Below are 23468 nucleotides of genomic sequence, written 5' to 3'. Positions count from 1 at the left end.
CCTGAGTCTTATTAGTGGTTGATATGAGCACAACACTGAACCATGACATGATAAGCTGGTCAACAGGAAAATATCTGCTTCTCTTTGAAATGTTCATGATGTTATATATTGATTTAGAAAGAAAGTGCATTTCAGTTACAGGAGGGAGTGTTTGTTTTTGTTAAAATATAGAAATACTGAATGAAAATGAAGCAAAGTGTTCTGATATTAGCAAAACAGACAGAATTACTTTTAGCATTTTGTATAAAAGCTGCTCAGTTTTAAAGACACATTTATTCTGTCCGCATTTACCAGCCTTCATACAATGGTACATGCATTCTAATGGTATTATTGTTAGTCTACAGTTATGTATTGAAGTATTATAAAATTGTATTACAAAATGCACATAAAACATCGTTTTTTGTCAAAATAAGCAGCACAAATAATTTGTATGATTATTTTTCTTTGTTGTACTTGTATATATGTTTGATACTTTCAGGTAGAAAAAGAGGAAAAGAAAAAAAAACAAAGTAATATTTCGCTGAAAGTTTAAGTTTTGTAGATTTTAATCTGTTGAAACCACTTGTTGAAGAGGTGACGGGCTCTCCCAGTAAGAAAAGACAGGCCTCAGTTCATAGGCTCACGCCTTCAGCTGCTCCTCATTCATTGGCTGGACTGGATGAAGGGGGCGGTCTTTGGAGGGGCGGGCTGCGGGCTCTCATCAGGTGAAGCAGAAACACCTGAGGGTCCGAGGGGCAGCCATGACGGCGCCGTAAACTGGTTTTGTTTGTTTTGTTTTTCACCGATTTTGAGGAAAAGATTTGACGGGTGAAGCTCGAAAGCTGAGCCGCAGCGGGTGGAGGCTCTGCGCGGACCATCCACCCTGCAGGTGAGCCTTCACAACACGACAACACTCCCGCTTCAGTCACGGTACGAATACTGCAGTACAGCACCGGAAATACTGCAGTACAGCTCCTGCCATGAAAATGTTCTTTACGTAAAAGTATGTGAGTATAAAGAGTAAAATGTACTGCAGATATTGCAGTAAAAGTATTCAGTGCAGTAAAATGCCCCGTTTGGTTCTATCAGATTATTCTAAAAGCAGCGTTTTAATGTTGTAGCTGGTTGAACTGGTTTGAGTGAAGGACCGCAGCTGATGGTTATTGTCATCACGGATTCATGTGCTGATTATTTTCTCCATGAATCGATCGATTATTTGGTTCGTAAAGATTCTGAAAACAGTGAAACAGAAGAAAAAAAGACTGAAACATGTTCAGCGTAGTTCAAGCATCAGCTGACTTTCAGTTTGTGTCTCAGCTCAGTTCATGTTTGATTGACGTGTTTCCAGATGATTCAGACTTTTAAATCACGGACACTCACCGCTGTCGTCAGTGGTTCGTCAGTTTGGACAAACAGCACCTCTTTCTTTATCCCTGCTCCCAAATCAGTCCTTTGCTGTAGTTTGTGGTTTTCCAGATGACGTGTACTCACCTGTCTTACCTGTCCGCAGCTGCTGTGCGAGAAGTCAGTTTGCAGGCGAAATCTCTGCACATGATCTCAAAAAACGAAATTTTCAAAGGTCATTTATGAGCACATTAAAGCCACACAGTCTGTCTGTTTATGGGCTGAATGTAGAGGACATCATGTGTCGTGTTTGGGCTCATAGTGTCTTGATTAAATATGATGGAAACCAACTTAAGAGGGATCGACACGTGCGCAGAGTTCAGGTTAAAGATGTTAGACTCTGAGTTTCTCTGAGCATGAAATGAGATCGGTTTTGGAGGAAGTATTCAGATCTTTACTTCAGTCATAGTACTGATTCCACACTGTAAAAATACTCTGTCGTAGGTAGAAGTCCTGCATTGAAAATGTTGCTTAAGTAAAAGTATGAAAGTTTAATCGTGATCAATGAATCATGTGTCTCCTGTGACTGTTACACTATTTTGTGTGATTAGATCGTTATTTTTCATGCATTAATGTAAAATAATGCTTTTATATATGGTTACTGTCGTAGCTGTGTTTGAGGTGGAGCAACATTGAACTGGTTTGTGTGGGAGTGCAGCTAATCGATCGTTTCTGTTCTGGATCAATCTGAAGATTATTTTAGGAAATTATTCCTGGTTTGTAAAATTAAAAAAACAAAACAAAAAACCTCAGAATTATTAGAAACAAATCCAAATAATTACAATTAAAAGCAGCAAATGTTCACATTTGATGAGCTGGAACCCTGAAATGTTTATACATGGGAGTTAAAATTTTCTGTCAATCAGTGAATCAATAAATCAACCAATCATCTGATTGTACTTGTGTTAGTCAGCTGCTGTAAGATGTGATGAGTCAGTAAAAAGCTTCATTTTTAAATGTGACGAGAAACTAAAGCCTTCAGAAACGTGTAGTTATATACAGCAGAAGTACAAAGCGACGCGAACAGACTTGATTTACTCGAGTAAATGTATTTAGTTACATTTCATCACTGAATCAGACCCTTTTATTTGAATATACAGAGTGTATGAATAAGCCTTGATGTGTGTTGTTTGTCAAGATGATTTAATGAGGGGTTTTTTTTGTTTTTTTTTTTTGCACCGGCAGCTGGAGGCAGAACTCGGACCAGGACAAAAAAAGAAATGGACCCAAACTACCTGCATGACGACAGCAGACGCCACCAAGAGGTAAGAGAGAGCATTACTGATGAAGACTGGGGTAATCGTGAGGTTTTCATCATGTAGTGTGGACGCATCTGTCGCGTTGTTCCACTTATTTATTCAGGGTTTCCTTCAGTTAGTCAACAATCCTGAGAGACAACAAACCAATCAGTGAGTCAACATCCATTTTTTTTATTTTTCTTATAAAAATGTAGACCTTGTGGACAGACCAGTTCACAAAAAAATCTAAATCTAAATAATCAGACTCTTTGAAAACAGAATCACAACATTGAGTCCTTTACCTAGATTCATACATACAATTCAAACTTCTTTGTTCCTTAAAAACACAGTAAAACGTGCCTCGTCTTTCCAACGAGCGTGACGAATGAACCATAAGAGCAAAAAAAAAAAATACAACTTTAAGTATTTCCAAAGGGAAACAAATAGATCATAAAGCACGATGCTGCAAATACATTCTTTTTCCAGAGCAGACAAACAAAAACAAAGAGTAAAATAAGCACTTTGGTCTTCCTCCTCAAGCACACTGAACATGATTATGCGAGCGTTTCTGTGAATGAAGTTAGATTCAGTGAGCTAAAACAATGCTAAGGTGTTTTCTGTGGGCACGATGACGTCACGTACCACGAAGGACGTACTTCAGAGGGGGGGCGAGGTGTGCCGAGCAGGCGAGGTACTAAAGCAAACAGGATGTAACTACTTCTTCTTCTGTTGCGTTTTAAATCTGCCTTTAAAGTGCGTTATCTTCATTCATGGTCAGACCTGTTTGAACTGCAGCGTTTAGAAACCTCACTTTGATCACTGTTGAAGGGGAATTCGCTGGGAGGGTTTGAGATCAAATCTGATATGAAATTCACTCAATCTGTTAAGTTAGTAAATGTCGATGGACACAGACTGAGCAGACTGTCAAACGTGTTTCGTGCTGCTGTGATATTTTAAGTGTAAGTAGTTACACATAAAGGTGTTCAACTAAAACGGCCTAATTCCTCTAAAGTAACAAACAAACTTATATTTTGGACACATGAATCTCATTTTTAGACATTTTCACATGTATAAACATGATGATGCATTGTGGGATTGTTAGCAGAAACAAGAGTGATTCGAACCAAATCTCATTCATTTCCCGCTCGTTTTAACGGATGCTGCTTGTTATCGCCTACATGTATTGCTGAAAATACTGTCAAACCCGCTGATGTGGGTCCAAAGAAGAGTAAAAAAGGATGTTGTTATTTCTACACGTCTGTGTCTTCTAACACATTAACCGTGTGATTGTTTCTCTGCAGCGACGTCGGCGGACAGACCGCTCGCTCAGGTAAGTCAGCTTTCCCTTCACATCAGTTCTGTTCACGTCCACTGACAGATATGTCAGTAAAGTTATTACAGATTGGGAATCAGACAATGTTTACATTCGTATTTGTCCGACACCAGGAATTACACCGAATGCATCTTTAATGTTGCTGGAGCGTTTGTGCTCCAAACCGGCCAGATTTCAGCTAACAAAGGAACCTTTTAACGGTAGTTTGATCACCATATACTCTGTGGTTTAAAGTTTTTACATACATTACAACTGAAGCTTTAGGTTGCAACAAAATCAGAGAAAACTTGGTTTTCTGAGGAAAACCGCCAGACTAACGCGTGTATTGAAGGTCGTAACAGAGTCTGAAGGCTTGTTTTGAAATTGACTCAACATATAAATAATAACTTTAAGCAAACAAAACACACAATGACAATAAAAAGGTTTTTGCCCCATCGGCATCTCAACACTTTGCCTTCAAATTCATGAATGAAAAATGAGCCGTCTGCAGCTGAGAACCTAAACCATCAACATAATAATTTACGCTTAGAATAATACTAACACTTGTTTGTAGACAGCTCAAATGTAGCATCGCTTTGTGTCATCAACACAAAAAAATGAAACAAACTACAATTCAGATAAACCCTAAGTAAAAACACTGAGTGGGTAAATAAATAGTTTGTGAATTGCACAAAGTGGGAACGTTGAAGGTCAAAGCACTCCGATATGCAGAGATCGACGTCCGGCTGTCCAGTCGGTCGATCGGTCAGTCAGCGAGAGCGACGCCCTTTCTCCGTTCACTGTCATGATTTGATCTTCCACAGCTGCCAACAGGAAGACAACAGGGTTAGTACAGAAGCCTCCGCCTGTTACAGAAGGACTCAGAGTAGCAGCTTGTAAAAACACTGAGCTCTGCCTCTACTCCAGTATCAAAAGTAAAAGTACTCATGTTGCTGCTGATCAGGAGCGAATTCCTTTAACTTCTTTATGTTGAGTAAATACAAAGTAACTTGTCAGCTGTTGAGCAGTAAAAAGGGCAAAACTGCCCTAAAAGTATTAAGTATAGTGATATTAGTTTGAAGTACTTCAGGGCAGTACTCGAGCACATCTAAATTAGTCTTGACTGCTGCTTTCTAGGCTTTTTCCAAAAGTCTACAGTCACACCAGAACGTTGTTCAGCAAAATTCATTTAATCTGTGTGAAACATGTGATGCTAACCGCTAACAAGCTGGTGCTAATCAGCATCATGAATGCTCCTGAAGCCAGTAACCTTTGTGACTGTTTCACAGTTTATTCCACAGCAACTGAAAGCAGCGGTACAGAAAAAACATCAAGCTTTTGTCTGATCTGAACTCGGCTCGTTACTGGAAAACTAGAAAATTAGACAGTTACCTTCAGGTTAAACCCTAACAGGTCGGATATGACTCCAGACACAGCGGACAGGATGACCACCTGGGTGATGTTGTAGAGCAGAGGGTTCATAGTCAAACCATACAACCTGAAGGGAGTGTCTAACTCCTGGAGACAGAGAGGACACGCAGCAGGTTAGACTCTCAGACGGTCAGAAAAGGAGCATAAAGGATCCTGAAAATGAAGACAGACGGTACCTTGAGTAGTTTGGTGGCCAGTTTTAAGACGTTGTTGACCAGCGTCAGCTCCTCCTTCTTGTTTGGCTTCTTCTCCATCTTCAGGTACAGGTTGATCTGTGAAGCACACGGCGGATCAGCGTTTGACAGCCTGTGTGTGGTCTGATTGGCGTGCTCTGTGTGTGTGTGTTTTCTCTGCATGTACCTGTTCAGTGAGCAGTATGGAGGTGTTGCTGTACTTCTTGCTGGTCTCGGAGCCCAGAGTGACGAAGCGGAGGAGGAACAGCGTCAGGCTGGAGCACCAGATCACCAGCTCCCAGTTATAGTGACACTCCAGGAACGTCTCATGGACGTGCAGCAGCTGGAGGAAGAGACGTGAGCATGTTAATCCAGTCTGTAACGTCATGCTTCTTTTAAACTAAACTGAGCAATTAGCATCATGACTTTCTGAATGTTTGGAAATAGGAAAAATTTGCTTTGTCGCCTCCCAGTGGTGGGATCAGAGAAGACACGGACATGCTGATGAGACGTCATTACAGTCATTTGCAGGCGTTTCCTTTCTCTTAGTTGTAAGTTAAAGATTAGCTGTCACTTCTGTGCAGGTGTGTCTGCGTAGTCTAAGCAGTGACTTTTCCAATTAGCTCTGATGTGTGGCTACATTTGTCACATAACACCTACATGTGGCAGAACATGACTGCAGTGCCTGCCTCAGTTTCTTGAGCTGTGCTTGTTGGGTAGCCTGTTCTGACACGGTTCTGCTGTTCACAGTAGATAGTTCAGAGGAGCCATGCACAGCCTCTTTGAAGACACAGACTAAATAGAGTACTGATTTGTTTGATTTGTTATGGTACATATGCTTTAATTCATCATGCAGCGACACTGTAAACACTCAACATACAATCCTAAATCCAGGTCAAAGTCAAGTTTGAAAAGGGTTTTCTATCGCACATGATGGACATCTGGGTGTCTCTAGTGGTCTGGAAGAAATGTTAGCCCTGAACACCTGTACTGTGTTTTAATACAGCTAAACTCTCATTTGCATGTTTGTTGATGCAACATCTAAAATGATGATGCTAACTGGTTGAATGTGGATGTATTCACAGATGATCACCGCTGGAATGTCTCTGATGATTTGACGGACGTTACCTGAGCGCAGCAGATGAAGACGACGGACAGAGTGAGCAGGAAGGCAGACGACACGATCACATCCACTGAACGCTGAGGACCCCGTCTCTGCAAAGGCAACGGCCATTCATTCATTACAGCCGGCAATGTTGGTGAGCACTTCAGCGCGGAGGCAAATTTTTCTGTTCTAAAATAAAATTACCTTGAGGTAGGAGCGTAGCGACAGCCACATCTTGATGTTCTGAACTTTCTTCAGTCTGAAATGAGGGACCTCAGACTTCCTGGCTCTGCGGGCGGAGGTCAGGTGACCAAACAGCTTGGCAAACAGTAGCCTCTGAAACACACACGTGAACATTAAGAGGTAAATCTCCCTAATTTAATCTACACAGACACGCATTTGACTGAGCTTCAGGATGAAGTAAAAAATCTGTCGCACTACTTGATCGTCTCACCTGTTTGTACGTCCTCTCCGCTACGCTGAGCAGGAAGAAGAAGAGCCATATAAGGCAAACGCGCACCAGGAAGCTGAGTGTCACCATGGTGACGACCAAGGCGTCCGATCCACACCCGCCTCCCAGCGCCACAGAGAGCAGCTCATTGGCTGAGAGCGTGGTGAGCTGATCCAAGTCGCGGTACTGAGCCAGCCTGCAGGAAGTGAAGCGTTAGTGAGCATGTTTCCAACGACTGACAGCCTTTAATATGGAGGAGCTTCTTCAGGAAGAAGTCTGTAAATGCAGTAGAGAAGAGGTAACACCAAATTTATGCTGGCAGTACCTGTACGCGAAAGGTGTGAGGCCGAGCGTCACTGAAACCAGGTTCCCAAAGACCTGGTAACCAATACCAGGAGTGTAGAGATTGACCTGTGAGGGAGGCAGAGAAACAGGTAGTGAGGTTACAGCAGTAGTTTCTGTTGTTAATCCCCTCTTCTACTGACAGGATGCAGCAGTGCACACTTCAGTGAGTTCACTTTATATGATAACAAGAGTGCAGCGCAAAAACCCTGAAGTATTTTGGTTTGAAAAACTTGGAAAAAGTACACTCAGTAATTCATGCATCCAATCTAACATCAGATTATTTGATGCATGCCAAGTATGAAGGTCTACAGGATATAAGATCCATGTTTAACCATCATTGGTCTCACACAGATGTACACGCAAACTGTTTTCTGTCTTGAACCTTGCTTGTGATTAAGGTAAAGATAAGTTTAATAAACTACTTTTTACTTTACAGTTTTGCAAGCTGATGAGACAACCTGATGACGTCAGCGTCCGTCGAGCAGACGACAGCGTGGGAGGTAAAACAGGAAAGGTGCGCCTTGCTTTAATAACTCACTCTGTTCATGATCATGCCGCTGATCTCCAGGACGGACATGTCGGCCTTCTTACACTCGTTTCCCTCCCACACTATGGCGCTCACTCTCTCCAGACCGGGGTTGGAGCTGTGCAGCCATGGAACGTGACCCTGAGGGGGAAAATGTGCACACACCACAGCATCCACACTGTTACTGACCTGTCTGTTAAGCACTCTGCTCTGTGGGACTCTGCAAAGGTTTCAACAGCATTTAAATGGCTCTTCTAGTGTTAAACAGGCCATAGCTACATATTTCACTCAGTCATTTTAATGCTTTTGAAACAATCGCTGTATGTAAACCATGACATTGTAAAAAATAAACCTATTTTTTCAATCAAAGGAAGCAAAGAGTTTTTATTTACATTCCTATAAATATTCACATCTGCTAATCATCGCAGCTTAAGTTACACTGAAGGGTGCCACATGAAGCCACATGTCTGATGTAAGAGGGTTTACAGACCTGATGGAAAGGGTCGTCTCTGTATTCCTTTTTAGCAGGAGGACACACAGGCGTCGCTCCTCCTTCTCCCTCTGTGAACAAAAGGAGTCACAGAGTCAGTTTCATGACACAGACCGACTTTAAACAAACCACTCTAGGCCCATCTTTGCCTCTGACCTGTCTCGGAGGTGCAGGATGATCTGCACTCGGCACAGTGCAGGAAGTCTTCCCACATCAGGTCCTCGGTCTCGGACTCGTGTCGAGTGCTCTCCGAGTCCTGAGTCCTCAGACTGGAACATCTGGAACTACAGCTGGTGCCAGACTTGGGGACGTCCTGACAGACAGAAAGGGATGATTGTTATTGTGTGAACTGACACATCCTGTTAGCATTTTTCTGTCATACACTGATCAAAGTGTGTGTGTGTGTATGTACCTCCACAGCATAGTGTTTCTTATAGTGGTGTGTATTCTTGCGGTTTCTGAGCGTGCAGTCGCTGTTCATTCTTTCCACTCCCCTGCGGAGGGCGCTGTAAGATGCTTCGGGGTCCTCCTCGCTGGACGCCTCGTCTGACGCTGGCTCCTAAAAGACACACGACACACACGTCAGATCCTGGACAAACACACATTTTGCAGGTCTGTCGAGCACTGACGCGATGATCAATCGGCAACTATCAAGACTCCCGCCTGTGCTTTGATGGATCACCTTGTTGCCGCTCGCCAGCATCAGTCCCGCGCTGCGGGGTGTGTGAGTGTGTGTCGGCTTGACGTGAGAGTTCCAGCACACCTCGTCGGCCCTGTTCAGCGAATCGCATCGCTGCTCGTGGAGCTGGAGCCCCTCCTCGCTGCTGCGGTTGGTCACCCGGCCGTCCAGCGACACATAGCCGTTGTCCGTCTCAGTCGACTTGTCGATGGACAGCTTGGACTTCTTGGATCTGATGGAGGAAGCAAAGGAGGGAAGAAAAAGCAAGACGGGGACAGCAGAAGACCGACAGATGGAGACAGATATGTAGATACACAGCAGACAGTGAGTTTCCAGTCATGACAGTCAGTCTCAAAAGCAGACATGCACTGAGATAAATCACAAATGGGATGCATTCAGCACAACACTGTGGAACAATCACACTAACTGAACACCAGATACACAGAGAGTGCTGTACAAAACACTGAGTTAAATAAATGGATTAGGGCTAAAAACACGGAGCATCAAGTATTTTAACTTTAGTATCTCTGTCTTCCTTACAAACAGGAATGAAGTTAAACAGTGAGTAAATCAGAGCATTAATGAGAGGAATGAGCTGACGGGTTGAAGTGACTGTGGCAGATAATCAATAGATGAAGTAACCGAATCGAGAGTTAATTAGTGCTCAGAAATGTTCCACAATGTCGGCTGGACGAAGCAGAAGCCTGGGGACGAGCGGCGGCCTTACAACAAAATTCAAATTCCAGACATTTCATGCCTTTAAAAAGGGTATAAATGGAGTTTACAGTTGATTAATTGGTAGATTTTTCTCCAGCCAAGAACCTCGCCCCATGCTTCTTTTGAACGCAGCTTGATCACTAAGTCATGCACATCAAAATCAGCTGCAAAATCCCTCCGTTCCTCAGTGAAAACAGCTGCACCACAGGCCAAACACTGCTGGTGAAGCTACGTTTTGATAGCACAGGGATCAACAGAGAGATTAACTACAAGGTCAGAACAATGTTTTCACCACAAACTGTTCATCAACGTATGAGGAAAATTTCATGGGCCGGTAAAAGTAGTGACTGTGATTTGAGAGGAAGTGATGTTGCAGCTGAAGAAGACCAGGTTTGGTCTGAAGCCAGGCCGGGGTTCAGCTCTTCACTCAGTATTTAAGTCCATGACTTTAAGTAGGTTTATTCACTTGTGTAAATTAACCTACTTAAACTAATTTATTCCAACTACAGTTTTATTCCTGGTAAAACCTTTGACCAGGATCATTTGGTGAACTGAACTCCAGCCCAGTCTTCGTACATCTCATTTTAGGAAGATGGGAAACGAAAATACACACCCAGCTTTACAGATATCATGCCAGAAATCTTGGAAGAGAGCGCCCAGGCTGTATGTGGTGCTGGCTGAGTGGGAGTGTGGCGCCCCCTCCTGTGTGTTATCGGTAGTGCTAGACCCGTCGCCTTCCCTATGCACCTCCATCTGAGATGCCTTCCTCAACTTCCTTCAGTTTGGAAAGAATAGAAGTGTGGAGAGAGACTTAGAGCGGACCTGGACACTAAAAAGACCTGAGACTACAGCAGTGTGTCCACCGGGAACCTGGCTACATTTTTAATCAGGTACCCAAAACTCAGGCACCTGCTGGACACATTGACTGAGACAGTTAAAAGACAAATTCTACAGAAATCCTATCATAAGCTGTTGTTCTGTATTTCTTTATTCAAACTTTTAAAATAGCTTTGCAATATCAAGACGCAATGAAATCTGAAGACATGATCTGAGCTCATTTTCTGTGTTCATATGAAATTGTGAAAAACAAGACACTTTTCTTCTACTACTGCAGAACATTCACATTAAAGTCACATTTGGCAGATTAGCTCCTTAAACATCAGGTTGACATGTCTGGTGTATTTTTCCGTGACAGCTAAATTTGCTTTGTGACCTCAAGGAACCAAATGTCAGAGAATGTTTCTTGAAAAAAAAAAAAAAAAAAGGATTAGTGACACATGAAAAGTGTCCTGTGATGAGACTTATTTCTCTTTTCCTCTGGGAGGTAAAATGTCTACAATAAAGAGAAAGACAGATGAAGAGAAATGTACAGAGGAACAACTTTGTGTAGTATTAATTCATGACTTCTCCTTAATCGTCCTTGGTGTGAAAGAGCACCGAGGTTGATTTGGTGATGACGTAAACACCTGGATGCCCCGAACTCACAAACCTCCCCAAACCCTTTCCAAAACTGTGGCATGGTCCAATTTTCTTCCCAACAGTCTGAAAATTGTCTTAACATCATTTTGAACCAGAAACAGCAGCAGGACACTGACAAGCTTTGAACCAACAGAGAGAAAAGTCACAAACTGCAAGCCTAAAAACTACAAAAACACACCAAGGAAAGCCAGCTACTTTCTACTTTCACACACAGCCAAGCCCATTTGTCTTTAACCAGCGACGTTTGATTGATCATGGAGAGATTTCCTGAAACATTGGAGGTCAAATGACTCGTCTCGTGTGCTCTCAGAGAAGAATCCACTTGCTTGGCAGGTGGTAACCACACACTAGATACAAAACAAAGGCTTTCTCTAAACGCGGCTCCCCATTCTTTAAAGAACAAGAAAGTGCTAAAATGACACATTTAAGAGGTTTAGATCAGACTAAATCAAGTTTGCTGGCCGTTCATGTTGGCTGAGATGTGAGGAAACTCTCCATGATGAACATGTTTCTGTCCAGTCTGACTTTTAGTGAAAGAAGCTGACTGAGACAAATGCAAACCAGCAACAAAAGACGGATTCACTCGTTTCTTTCCTCAACTTTCTTCCTCCCCTCGTGCTCCGTCTTGTGCTTGGCATCTCTAGAGGCTCACTCTTCTTTCCTTTGCTTCATCTTTCCTTCCTTCCCTCTCTCCCTGAACAGGTTTCTTTGTTTTTCTCTGACTCACTGCTTTTCATACACAGTATTTCCCCCTTTTCTGTTCCCGTCCTTACCTGCGTCTCTTCCCCCCGCTGCTGGAGGCAGGTTTCGGGGTCCTGGTGGAGACGATCTGACAGTGGACGGTGCCCAGCAGCAACATGAGCCAGATGGCTCCGAACACCTCGGTGGCCGGTATCCCATGAGGCTGAGGGATGGTCACGTACAGGACTGCTGCTGCCACTGCGGGAGGGACACAGTCAAGCATTCAGTACGTTACAGAAAATTCACATTATCAGATTTGGAGTCGGTGTGCAGGAGTAACTTTCATTACCGTGGATTTCCAATAGCTTTGCATCTACATGTGATGTGCATATAGCTGTGATACTTCATGACAAAGACAGTCAAACATCTAACTGCTAAAATGGGCAAAAAGTTGAGTGAATAGCAGTGTTTTAGAGGTGTGTGTGTGAGGAAGTAAGCAGGAAGGGTGGAGGGTTGGAGAGAGAGAAGAAAACAGTCTGTTTTCATCAGGGCTGAAAAGGGCATCATGATGTAGGTGGTGGAAAACACTGCTCAGTGGTCTTGAAAGTGTTTGGGCGGCATCTGTGTGCAGCTCTGTGGGTGTAACCTGGGAGTAACTCCATGCTCGCAAGATGTTAGAAAAACAGAAACACTGCTGCTGCTGCTGCTGAACATGTTGCATTTAAATGTCCGCTGAGGATCAATTCAGCCCAGACAGCAGATCAGTCAGTAAAAGTTCAGATGATGGTGCTGTGAATAAACCTCACTGGACACTCTTACAACTAGAAATTGTAGCTCACACCCACCCTGCAGCAGATAGAGAGCCAGCAGTAAGAGGAAAATGGCTCTGGAGGTGACCTGGATCCACCATCGGTAAAAGAAGGGGAAGAAGACCACTCTGACGATGCCCTTCCTGGTCAGCGACGTCCACGGGCTCTCCGGTTTGGCCTTGGCAAACGCCGAACCTGCAGAGGAAGAGAGCAAACGTACCCTTAGTTTAACGAGGGGAGCTAATTAAACCAAACGGCTGTGCAGCGAGCGCAAAAGCTCATCACTTAAAACATCCTGCAGTCACAATAAAGCTGTGTTTATCTTTTATCTTCCTCCTCTTCTGTCTTTTTTGGCCTCTTTCCATCGCGGCACGTCTTTGTCGCACTTCCCCACATCCCCCCCTTCCTGTTTATCTAACCTCCTCCTCCGCTTCTCTCTTGATTATCTCCCTCCATCTTCCTCAATAACAATGAGGATGAATTTGGCCGATTCGATGAATAATTGAAAATGCGACGAATATGAGACAGAGATGAGAGCGCAGATAGAGCGATGAAGACAGAAAGAGTGAGGATTAGCACTGACAGGAGGTTGGCAGTGCGACACCGGCATCTCAGGTTCATGTGTGTTTTATGTTGATGCCACTGAGCGGACCTAGTGTGTCTGATGGCTTTAGCTTTAGCAGGAAGCCTGCCTGGTATCTAATCTAATTAGTTTGATGGAGAGGAAGTTTGCACGCACACACACATACAAACACACACACACACATTTCCTTCTCACCTCTAACCAAGTCCACATCTATAAGGTCTGGTTTGACATGTCCCGTCTTCTTTGGCTTGTTCCTCAAGCCCTGTGGGGGGAGACAAAGAGACACAGGGTCAAAGCTGTACAAAGACGGAGACGGAGATATTTTAAGCATGAACGTATTCACACACACGTCTACGGCAGCTCAACTACAGGAGGCTTCTCGTGCACTTTACACCTTCATTAACACACACACACACACACACACACACTGATATGAAGAGGCACACCGTGCATTCAGGCTCTAATCTACTCACATCTACCAGCTTTAACTCGACATTTTCAGGCCCATCTGGAGATAAAGTCTAAATGTTGAGTTTCCCTTGCTACTTGTGTTCACTAAAGACTTCAGAGGATAGAAGAAAGATTTCGAAACATCCCTAAAGACCTTTCAGTCCTTTAAAGCAGCGGCGGCATTTCAAAGCAGCGCGTTCCAGCCGTCACTCATCCCTGCGAGGTTTACCGTCACGGCTCTAAAGCCGGTGGCTTGTGCAGTTTATGAGCCTGGGAATATCGCTCCCCTGTGGCACGCTTGCTTCCTGTGGCAGTCAGTCACTTCCTCCTCCTATGATGCATACACTGCGACTGTGTGCGTGTGTGTGTGCGACGGCTCCGTCAGCTGCGATGACAAACTGACTGTGCTGAAACTTTACGAGTGATCTTAAATCATGAAATTCACATGAATGCCGCGCGTGACAGTCTTACTGTGTGAGCGACAAGAGGGACAGTAAATACATAATGAACGTTTACGTGTGTGTGTGTCAGGTTAAGTACAACAATGTGTGTCTTCAGCGTGCAGCCCGACGGCGGTTTGATTTTAAAGAGCTTTCATATTATTTTAATGGATCAGCGCTAGCGTTCAGAACTCAAACGATACTCAGAGGTTTCCCTTATCGGTGCACAAGTGAGCAGGAAATCTTGGCAAGTCCTTTCAAATCTGAGACATGCCGTACATTTCAAGCGTGCGAGTCACATTCAGCAGTATTGTGAAATGACACACAAAGCAGCTCCCTTGAATCTGCCTGGCTCATGTTAATATTTACATAAAGGCCAATCAAGTCCTGTGTTATCAGTCAATGGTCTGATAGAGAGGCTTGATGGAGGCCCTTATCTTTAAATAGCACAGCCAAAGAGCCAATACACTGTGCGTGTGTGTGTATGTGTGTGTGTGAGAGAGAGACAGACGGGGAAAATGTGAGAGTGTAGACAGCGGTGTGTGTGTGTGTGTGTGTGTGCATGCCAGGCTAAAAGAAGCCGATCAATAGCATCCTCTTGGCAGTAGATTTACCGCAGCAGTAAAGTCCTTCACGAACATCTCGCCTGACCGCAGCTCTCTTACCTCTGAGCTATTCATAGCCTCTGTATAAACTACTTTCTCCTCCAGTTACACGTCACGATGTTGCTTCAGTGACTGACCTGACCAGAATTGAAGACATTCATTTGAGCGCTTAGTGCAATTTCTGTCACACAAAGTGTTAAAAACAGCGACTCTTTGTTTTTTACCTTCCTTATTACAATCTGCTTGTCATGGTGCTTTTTATTCTTATTCGCTACATATGTGAAATGGATATTTGTATGTATTTTATTAATGAAATTTGAACCAAGTAGTTCCCTGTTTGTCCCAGCAGGTGGCCACTGGGTTTCCTCTGCAGAGCTTTACAGTATTTTCCTCATTAAAACCTCACTGATAATAAACAAATGTGCACAGCAGTAAGTTCTTCTAGGAAAGGTTAATTTAATGTCATTATTCCATCTCTAGAAAATATGAGAGAAAACGTTCATTTTGTCAACTTGGATTCCTTATTACACTTAAAAAAACACCAGAATTGATCATGTAAATGCTGGAAAAGGTAATAAAACTGCTCTAATATCACATGTCTTGCCTTGTTTTGCACAGTCAGATCAGATGAGGAACAAAAGTCAACACTTTTAATAAGCAGGATCTATTTCAGGTCCTGATCCAATCTCTTATTAGAGATCAACTGTGCTTTTGGAAATGAATATTGTGAGAAACTAGGAGCATGATGAGGACGCAACGGAGCAGCTGTCTCTTCTCTAAAGTGAAACACAGATGTTAAAGTAGTCAATTTTAAGAGACAGTCGCTGCCACATCTGACTGTTAAACATCAGCCAAACAGGACTTCTGTGGAGTCCCTCTAGATTTATGACAACAATATTGGTTATCTAAATTTTCATGAGGCTATAAATCCTATAATTAACATTTTACAGGGGTGGGGGGTGGGGGTGGGGGGTGATACATCTTGTACCATGCCAAGATAAACTCTGCACTGTCTGCTGCAGCTACAAACTCTGGGAAACCAAGGACTTGACAGCCAAAGAGCCAAGGTCACAGCACTGTGTTTGTTTCTGTGTGTGTGTGTGCGCGTGTGCATATGTGCATGTGTGCGTGTGTGGACTGTGAACTCATTAAACCGAGTGACTCTCACCTCTCTGTTTACAGGACAAGATGTACAGTAGGAGGGAAGAAGCGGGGATATCATTGCCTTAAAGCAAATAAAGTAAATTAAACACTACATGTTATCAGGCCCTAAAAACACTTTGTGAGGCATCATCGCCGCCTCGGGAACTCTGGGTATCAGATAATCTCTCATTAACTCTGAGAAGTGCAGGATGAAATGGTCCCTCTTTAGGGGTCAAAGGTGAGAGGTTGCAGTAGACAGGTGAAGAGGCTCTAATGACCGCAGCTCTGGACTAAGAGGGAGTCGCTTCAAGGCATGTGCACGCACGCACGCACGCACGCACGCACGCACGCACGCACGCACACACACACACACACACACACACACACACACACAGACACACACACAGACACAGGCAAGCAATATTATCCCATTAACCTCGAATTTGATCCCACACGGTGTAGCGGTGCAGAAGAGGTCTATAACGAATCCACACACTAACGAGCCAAACCATTCCCAGCCCTCTGTGGCTCCAGAGGCAGCTGATTCAGACCCTGAGTCATACCCTGAATCATCAGACCCTGACTCGAGTGACCTCACTCGAGTCAGGGTCTGATGATAAATCGGAGAATGTGAAGTGAGGTTACCTGACCTCTTTTTCTGACGCTAGAGACGCTAACACACCTGAATCGCTGACCGAACAGTCAGCAGGCCTGTTGCATTGTGGGTAACGAAGGCGCTAGATTTCAACGAGGTATGCATGACATAAAAAAGGCTGATTTTTTTTTTTTTTTTTTTTTTTTACTGTCCACCATGAACTGACAATGTTATCGAAGTGCAGCGCTAAACTGATTAAGTCGTGTTGGCTCTGAAAGACAACAACCTCTTAAAACGGACTGATTCATGTGAAAGTGACAGAAAGAGACACTTGTTTTCCCGTTTCTATGACAATGCCTCTCTGCCATTGCTCCACTTCCTAGTTCCTGGTTTAAACTGGTTATATATATCTGTTTGGAATACAGCAGCACAATGGATTACACCAAGCCAAAAGATAAAGATGCAGCGACAGTGACCTCCTGTGTACTTGATTTACCCAACAATCAGAACAATTATCAGGTTATATTTGATTTATTTCAATTATCTCTTTCTTTAACTGGCCACAGAAATGCAGCTATGACACTGACGCATTTTGTGTCGTAAAGCACAGTTTCATCTATCGTGACCTTCAACATGTCTTTGTCACTGAAGGAGTAAGCTGTTAGGAGTTAAAGGAGGCCACAGTATCGGCCACACGCTGCCTGTTGCCCCCCCGATCCCGTCTCCAGCTAATCCAGCTGTGTGTTCACACCACAGGTGCTCAGTTCCATCATTTGTCTACAAGGAAATGTTTGGAAAACAACGTCTTCCTGCGGCCAATCACAAAGCAGTGTTGCTACAGTGTGAACGCAGAGTGGGGTTAATAAACACACCGGGGTTTGACTTGGCAACTGAACTGAGCCGTCAAAACAACCAATCACAGTCTAGCAGTCTACAGCGTGGGTGAGCAGACGTGCACTGTGGGACAACAAAGAGGGACGTCCCCCCCGCTGTGTACTCACCAGAGAAATAAACTGTGGAGAGGAGGAGGAGGAAAAGATGGATGAAGAAGGGATGGAGATGGAGATGAAGAGAGGAGAGACGGGCAGGTGACACCCAGCCAGGAGGGCAGAGAGGAAAGAGTTAACTGAAAACACTGGAAAAGAACTGGCAGCATGGTGAGAGACAGCCAAAACTGAACAAAAGCAAGAAGAGAGAGGAAGACGGAGCAGTGGAGGGCAAAGAAAGACGAAGGGAACCCAAAGACACAGAGGAGACGGAGATGAAACAGTGAAAAACAGAAACATGGAGGTGAGGCGCAAACAAACGGTGACGCAAACACACCTTTATTTCTCGCTGCTCCACCGACTTCTCCCATATCTGCTGGTCATAAGCGCCAATCTGGAAAAACAAACAGAGAAAAAGGTTAACAATGAGAGCAGGTACAAGGTTTTAGCTTCGTCATGCCTGGTACATCATCATCATCTTCTTAAGAAGGAGGATAATGATCTGATAATGATCACAATGAAGGTTTCTTTAGACGCACTAAAAGTTTCAGTTCCCCTCAACAACGTTCATATCGCTGAGCAGAGACCGCTGTGGACAAAACAACGTCTTTCCCTGGAAGAATCTTTGTTATTTACTAAAAATGTACAGATAAATGTCACTTCATTATTGCCTTGAAATCAAAGCGAGCTGCCAAAGTCTGCATCATTATCATTATCTAGAGCCAGATTATACTCCCATCACAACCCATTTAGAGACTGTGAAGAGCGTGAAGAAACAGATCATTAAGGGTTTGTTTTGTGTGGGAGTTCAGGATTTTAGAGCTCTTGCTTCACAACTGTAGCTGTCATGATGTCATAAAACAAGCCTTACCAACGCGATGTGGGTAAATCTGAACATGGGTCATTGTTGCAGTAAATTAGGATTTTAAAGGCGTTTTTTTAAGACTGAAAAAAACATGTAATTGACCCCTTAAATCAAGTTTTCTACTTTAATATACTCCTTAAGTAGCTTTTCCAAATAAATAAATAAAAAGACAAGGGAGGCTTTACTGTCACAATTATTTTCATTATCGATTAATCCACCAGATATCTTCCAGATGAATCGGAAAGATATCAAAAACAACTGTGACCAGTGCTCGCCGCAATTTTCCAGAGCCCAAAGTGATGTCATCAGATTGCTTCTTTTGTCCAAACAACAGTCCAAAACCCAAAGACTCCTCGTTTACTTCCAGAAATGAAAAGAAAAGCTGTAAATTCTGACATTTAAGACGCAAATGTTTGACATTTTTGTTTGAAAAATGACTAAAACGATCAATTAATTAACAAAAAAGACCAAGTGATTAATGCTTAAGCAATGTTAAGAATTACTTTCCCATTTACATGTTATTATTAAGGTCATAACTGGGATATTTTAACACAGCAGGTTCAGAAGGTTAACATACTTTTACATCAAAGCAGACAGTGTGGACCAACACACTCCACATATACTGTGCGCCCTCTGTTCTCTCTTATTTACTTTAGACTTCTCGGTCTTTACTTTTTCTTCAGTGTCTGAAGTGGAGAGTTAAGAACCTGTGAAACTGGTCCAAAAAAGGTCAGGTTCAGCTGGAGTGCAGCTCACAGGAAACCTCTCTGACAGTATGATCTTGAACTATGGCCAGTATTTATCAATGTCTGACACACACGCAGGGAAGACAGCAGGGTGTGACTCCAGGGAAATGCATGCAGCACAACCATTCACTGTCACAGAGATCAATAGACCCGCAGAGAATGTGTGTGTGCGTGTGGAGAAATGTGTGTATGCATGAGGCCAGTAGAGATGTGGACAATGTCCAGACATCTGACCCGGGAACACACATGAAAATGCACAAAACAAACACACCCCAGAGGTGCCACTTTCTTATTTCTGCTTCTTTATAATCCACACAGACACAAATAGCAGCTCAGCGTTGAAAGTTGAAAGCCTGAAGTCAACTGTTTAGTTGCTTTCCACACATCATGTGTGTGTGCGTGTGCGTTCTCAGAGACCGAAGAGGATCTGTGTGTTCATTTGAGTGTGAGTGTGTGTGAGTCTGGGTCACTGCGCGAGCTCGCCAGTGGAAACTCTGCATCTTTAATGAGCCTTCATTAAACATGGATAGAGAGACGGGAAGAGAGAGGTCAAAGACGAGCAAAGAAGAAGATGAAGAGACAGAAAATGGGATCACTGGAGAGTCACTTTATAGATCTCTCACTCTCTTAGTTCCTCTCTTTCGCTCTGTGCATGTTTTTCTGGGCCATAGCACTTATATCGTGTTATAACCGCAGCAGACGTGGAGTGACTTCTTTTTTTAATGTCTGGAATCAGTTTATATAACGCTGTATCAAAACAAGGACAAGTATAAAAGACAAGTCCTGAATTCAACCTTCTTGAAAAAAACAAATATATTAAAATAATTTCACCGTCTCTTTGTGGTTTTACAGAGAGCACACACCGGCTCGGATGACTTGTGATACCCCCGTGTTAACCACAAGACAGCAGCATGAGATGTGGGTCAGGCAGTGCGTCACACTGTGCTCGCCCCACATTACACGCTCATGTACGGAGCCTGATCTCGAAATGGGCCGCCGGGTGCATCCTTTAGCTTTGATTTTGAAGTTCATCACACTTATTGATCTGCAGATTTTCACTGCAGCATGCGGCTGCCGTGCGGCTCGCAGGTCACATTATCATGCAGACGACTTCCAAATTACTCATCTTGTGATTTCCACTCAAACTCAACATCTGAGCAGGACTGAGGAGAAGTCCTTAAAGAGTGCAACTTCATGACGACTGGGCACAGGGAGATCAGGTGATCTTTCCTAGGATGGTGAAGTCAAGTCATGACTAGTTAATGAGTGCACAGCATTGCTCATCTAAACATAACAAAACAAACAGTTCTGAAGTCAAACCCAAGGAAGGTTAGGGTCAGGGGCTGTCATTAAAGGGTCCACTTGCAGAAATCAACGTATAGTTTCTATTGTTTCAGTGACCTTTATTCTTGTTGAAAATTTAGCTCCCGATTTTTTTTTTTTTTTTTAAAGCTGCAATAAGACACTCAGATCGCTCCTGTGTTCATTTAGCAAAATAAAGAGCAATTCCTAAAATGTGACTTTACGACGGGGCGGTGACCTATCGACAGACGTGGATCCAGAGGCTCCACCGCTCGCGAACGAATGGCACTAGATGGCATTTAATCTGAAGTATGACTGACTGAATTACTGTGTGACATTTGGGCTGACAGCTAATTTTCCACATCACTCAACCTATTAAAAATACACACACAGATTGGAGAGGATATTGGAGTGTATGTGGAGGACAGCCAGAGGGCAAACATGACCAGACTATGCAGCAGGAAGATAACGAGGCAGAGAGGGTGTAGACAGGGACAGAGGGCAGGTATGGAAAGAGGAGTCTCTCTCTCACACACACACACACACACACACACACACACACACACACACACAAACACACACATTCCCTGTTACATCATGGAGTAATGAGGTAACAGATCTGACAGGGTGGGATTAACAGCACTGGAAATCCTCTTATCCACACGCACACACACACACTCATCCTTGCATCACTATCTGTATACCTGATCACCTGCTCTCAAAACAAATTTGCTCTTCGGCAACAAAACACTTAACAGTACAGCTTCTCTCTTGGCTCACCTCTGAATTTGTGCATTATTATTCTGTCTTTACGCGCTGAAAATTCAAAATGGAACAGACGTTCGCTTCAGTTACTGCCGGGGGTTCAACTGTGTGGCCTCGGTCAAAAAGGCGCATGAATCTACGCTGATTTCACTGAGAGGAATCCCAGACTCCATCGATTTGACAGGCAAATCAAGCACTGAGAGTGCACCAGAAGGGAGGATGACGAGGCCAAGTGTGCTGCTGCGGCAGTGCTGGGGTCACCATGACGACGGATGGAGGGACGATCCAGAGGAGGGGGAGAGGGAGAGAGAAAGAGTGGGGGATTATGTCGGCGAGTTATATAACAACTGCCTCTGCAATGGAGAGGGTGTTTTACACACACACACACACACACACACATACACACAGATAGGTGCTGGTTTGAACAGATATGGGGGGGTTGAGGTTTGTTTTGAAGGAGACAAACATTCATAAGGTGTAACACACTGACACACATATCAGCGGTGAATTATCTATTATCAGTGTTAACTGTTTCCATCCATCTGCGATCTCTTATCATAGCTGGGCTTCAAATTTGGGGATCTGAGGTACCACAAACTGGATTATCAGATGCGGGAGGTGACACGCTGCCAGTCCTGACGGAGCCACAGAGATTTATCACCCAGCTCTGCAGAGCGTTTTAGCATCTTTCACTCTCTCGATTCGCTCCGCTCTCTCGGTGTCGTTTCCAGCCTCAGCGGGCGGTTTCTGGAGAAAAAGCTCTACAGACACGCTGTGCGCTACCTGCCCAGCACCAAACAGCTGACACACACACACACACACACTGAGTGAGTAACTGGTGAACATAAAAGGAGCATTTAGCAACTTAAGAGCCACAAATATCCCTCAAGGCTTGGTGGAAACTAAAAACACAGCTGAAAGCAGAGTGAAGAAGGGACTTGTGTACATAAATTGTGACTAAGTTTGCCACATAAACTCACTGAAAACTGAACGTCTCTGTTTTTAGACTTTGAACATTTCACCATGAGCTCAAAAGACAATTAAACGACTAAAACTAATGAAAGTTGTGTCAGGACTTTAAAAACATGCGAAGCTGACGACTGAATAACGCTGTCATGTCTTTGCTGACGGTTCAACAACATAAACAATTCTGGTAAATCTATTTCATTTCTTCTAGTAAACCCTTTCCCTCTTCCTTCTAGAAAACCTCCGCTCTCTACACACTGAACCCGGCCGTGATGGAAATCCCTCACCTATTTGTGGGAATTACCTATTTACATAAAGTGTGTCTAGGCGTGGTGAGCTGACACACTGACTAACCACCAGTGGAAAAGCAGAGACACACTGACGGTCTGTTTACAAGGACACACTCGGTTTAGAGTGATATGTGGTGTGAGCGTCAAAGACTGAAGTACTGAATGAATAAACAAACATTCCTGAAACTGATTATTTATAATAATGCACCGATTTCTCTCTCTCTCTCTCTTTTTTTTTAAATGAAATCAATCATTTTGTCCAACCAGCAGTAAAAACCAAAAGATATTCTCGTCACAATGACAATATTATTTCCTCCAATTAAAGGGAGTTCGGGTCAGACAGCTGGTCGTGGCGTGCAGATTAAACCCTCTGCTGTGTACTAGGTGTGACTATGGCAACACACACACAGGGAGGTGTTGCTGCACAGTGTGTGTAAGGCCTATTTTCAGTGCAGACAGGTGTGTGTGTGTGTCTGTGTGTGTGTGTGTGTGTCTGAGTGACACACTCATTTCAGCAGCCACAAACAGACACCTCCAGATCAGCTTGTTTTACAGAAGATCTGATCCCAGTCATGAATGTATAACTTGCTGCACCGAAACCGATTAATCTGCTGACCAAGCTCTCGACTCATCGGTTAATTGTTTTGCCTACACAAGGTCAGAAATAAACAAAAAATGTCTTTCGTCTGTCTCAAACGGTCAAATGCAGAGAAGAAAAGCAGCATGTGAGAGGGTGGAACAAGCAAATTTGTGGTGCTTCTTCCTTGAAAAGTGACTCTAACCATAAATTATCTAAACAGTTTCCAATTCATTTTCTGCTGATCTGCAAATCAATCAATTGACAAACCATTTCAGCTCTGATATTACTGCTACGAATGACTGGAGGACGAGGACAATCACATCAGCCTCT

General features: G+C 43.6%; 1 protein-coding gene across 4 annotated transcripts in view; it reads right to left on the bottom strand.

Annotated features, from left to right (window-relative positions):
- Positions 1 to 2797: 2797 nt before the first annotated feature.
- LOC143314760 (protein PHTF2) overlaps positions 2798 to 23468 on the bottom strand; it is a 39814-nt gene continuing 19143 nt past the window's right edge. Inside the window, exons 4-21 of one of the 4 annotated variants that reach the window (XM_076721888.1) lie at positions 17962 to 18018; positions 13598 to 13667; positions 12856 to 13014; positions 12103 to 12268; positions 10464 to 10625; positions 9137 to 9365; positions 8867 to 9013; positions 8611 to 8767; positions 8455 to 8525; positions 7977 to 8105; positions 7419 to 7504; positions 7097 to 7289; positions 6847 to 6978; positions 6666 to 6752; positions 5725 to 5880; positions 5541 to 5636; positions 5326 to 5451; positions 2798 to 4757 (exon numbers count right to left, since the gene is read on the bottom strand). In XM_076721888.1, coding sequence (XP_076578003.1) covers positions 4737 to 4757; positions 5326 to 5451; positions 5541 to 5636; positions 5725 to 5880; positions 6666 to 6752; positions 6847 to 6978; positions 7097 to 7289; positions 7419 to 7504; positions 7977 to 8105; positions 8455 to 8525; positions 8611 to 8767; positions 8867 to 9013; positions 9137 to 9365; positions 10464 to 10625; positions 12103 to 12268; positions 12856 to 13014; positions 13598 to 13667; positions 17962 to 18018 — 2244 coding nt within the window. In that variant the 3' untranslated portion in view covers positions 2798 to 4736. The remainder of the gene's footprint in view (positions 4758 to 5325; positions 5452 to 5540; positions 5637 to 5724; positions 5881 to 6665; positions 6753 to 6846; positions 6979 to 7096; positions 7290 to 7418; positions 7505 to 7976; positions 8106 to 8454; positions 8526 to 8610; positions 8768 to 8866; positions 9014 to 9136; positions 9366 to 10463; positions 10626 to 12102; positions 12269 to 12855; positions 13015 to 13597; positions 13668 to 17961; positions 18019 to 23468) is intronic. The other 3 variants (XM_076721889.1, XM_076721890.1, XM_076721891.1) reach the window with 3 other exon arrangements.

The sequence above is a fragment of the Chaetodon auriga genome, chromosome 22 (genome assembly GCF_051107435.1).
Source record: "Chaetodon auriga isolate fChaAug3 chromosome 22, fChaAug3.hap1, whole genome shotgun sequence".
In the NCBI taxonomy this organism is placed as follows: Eukaryota; Metazoa; Chordata; class Actinopteri; order Chaetodontiformes; family Chaetodontidae; genus Chaetodon; species Chaetodon auriga.
This window is presented reverse-complemented; position numbering and strand designations above follow the sequence as displayed.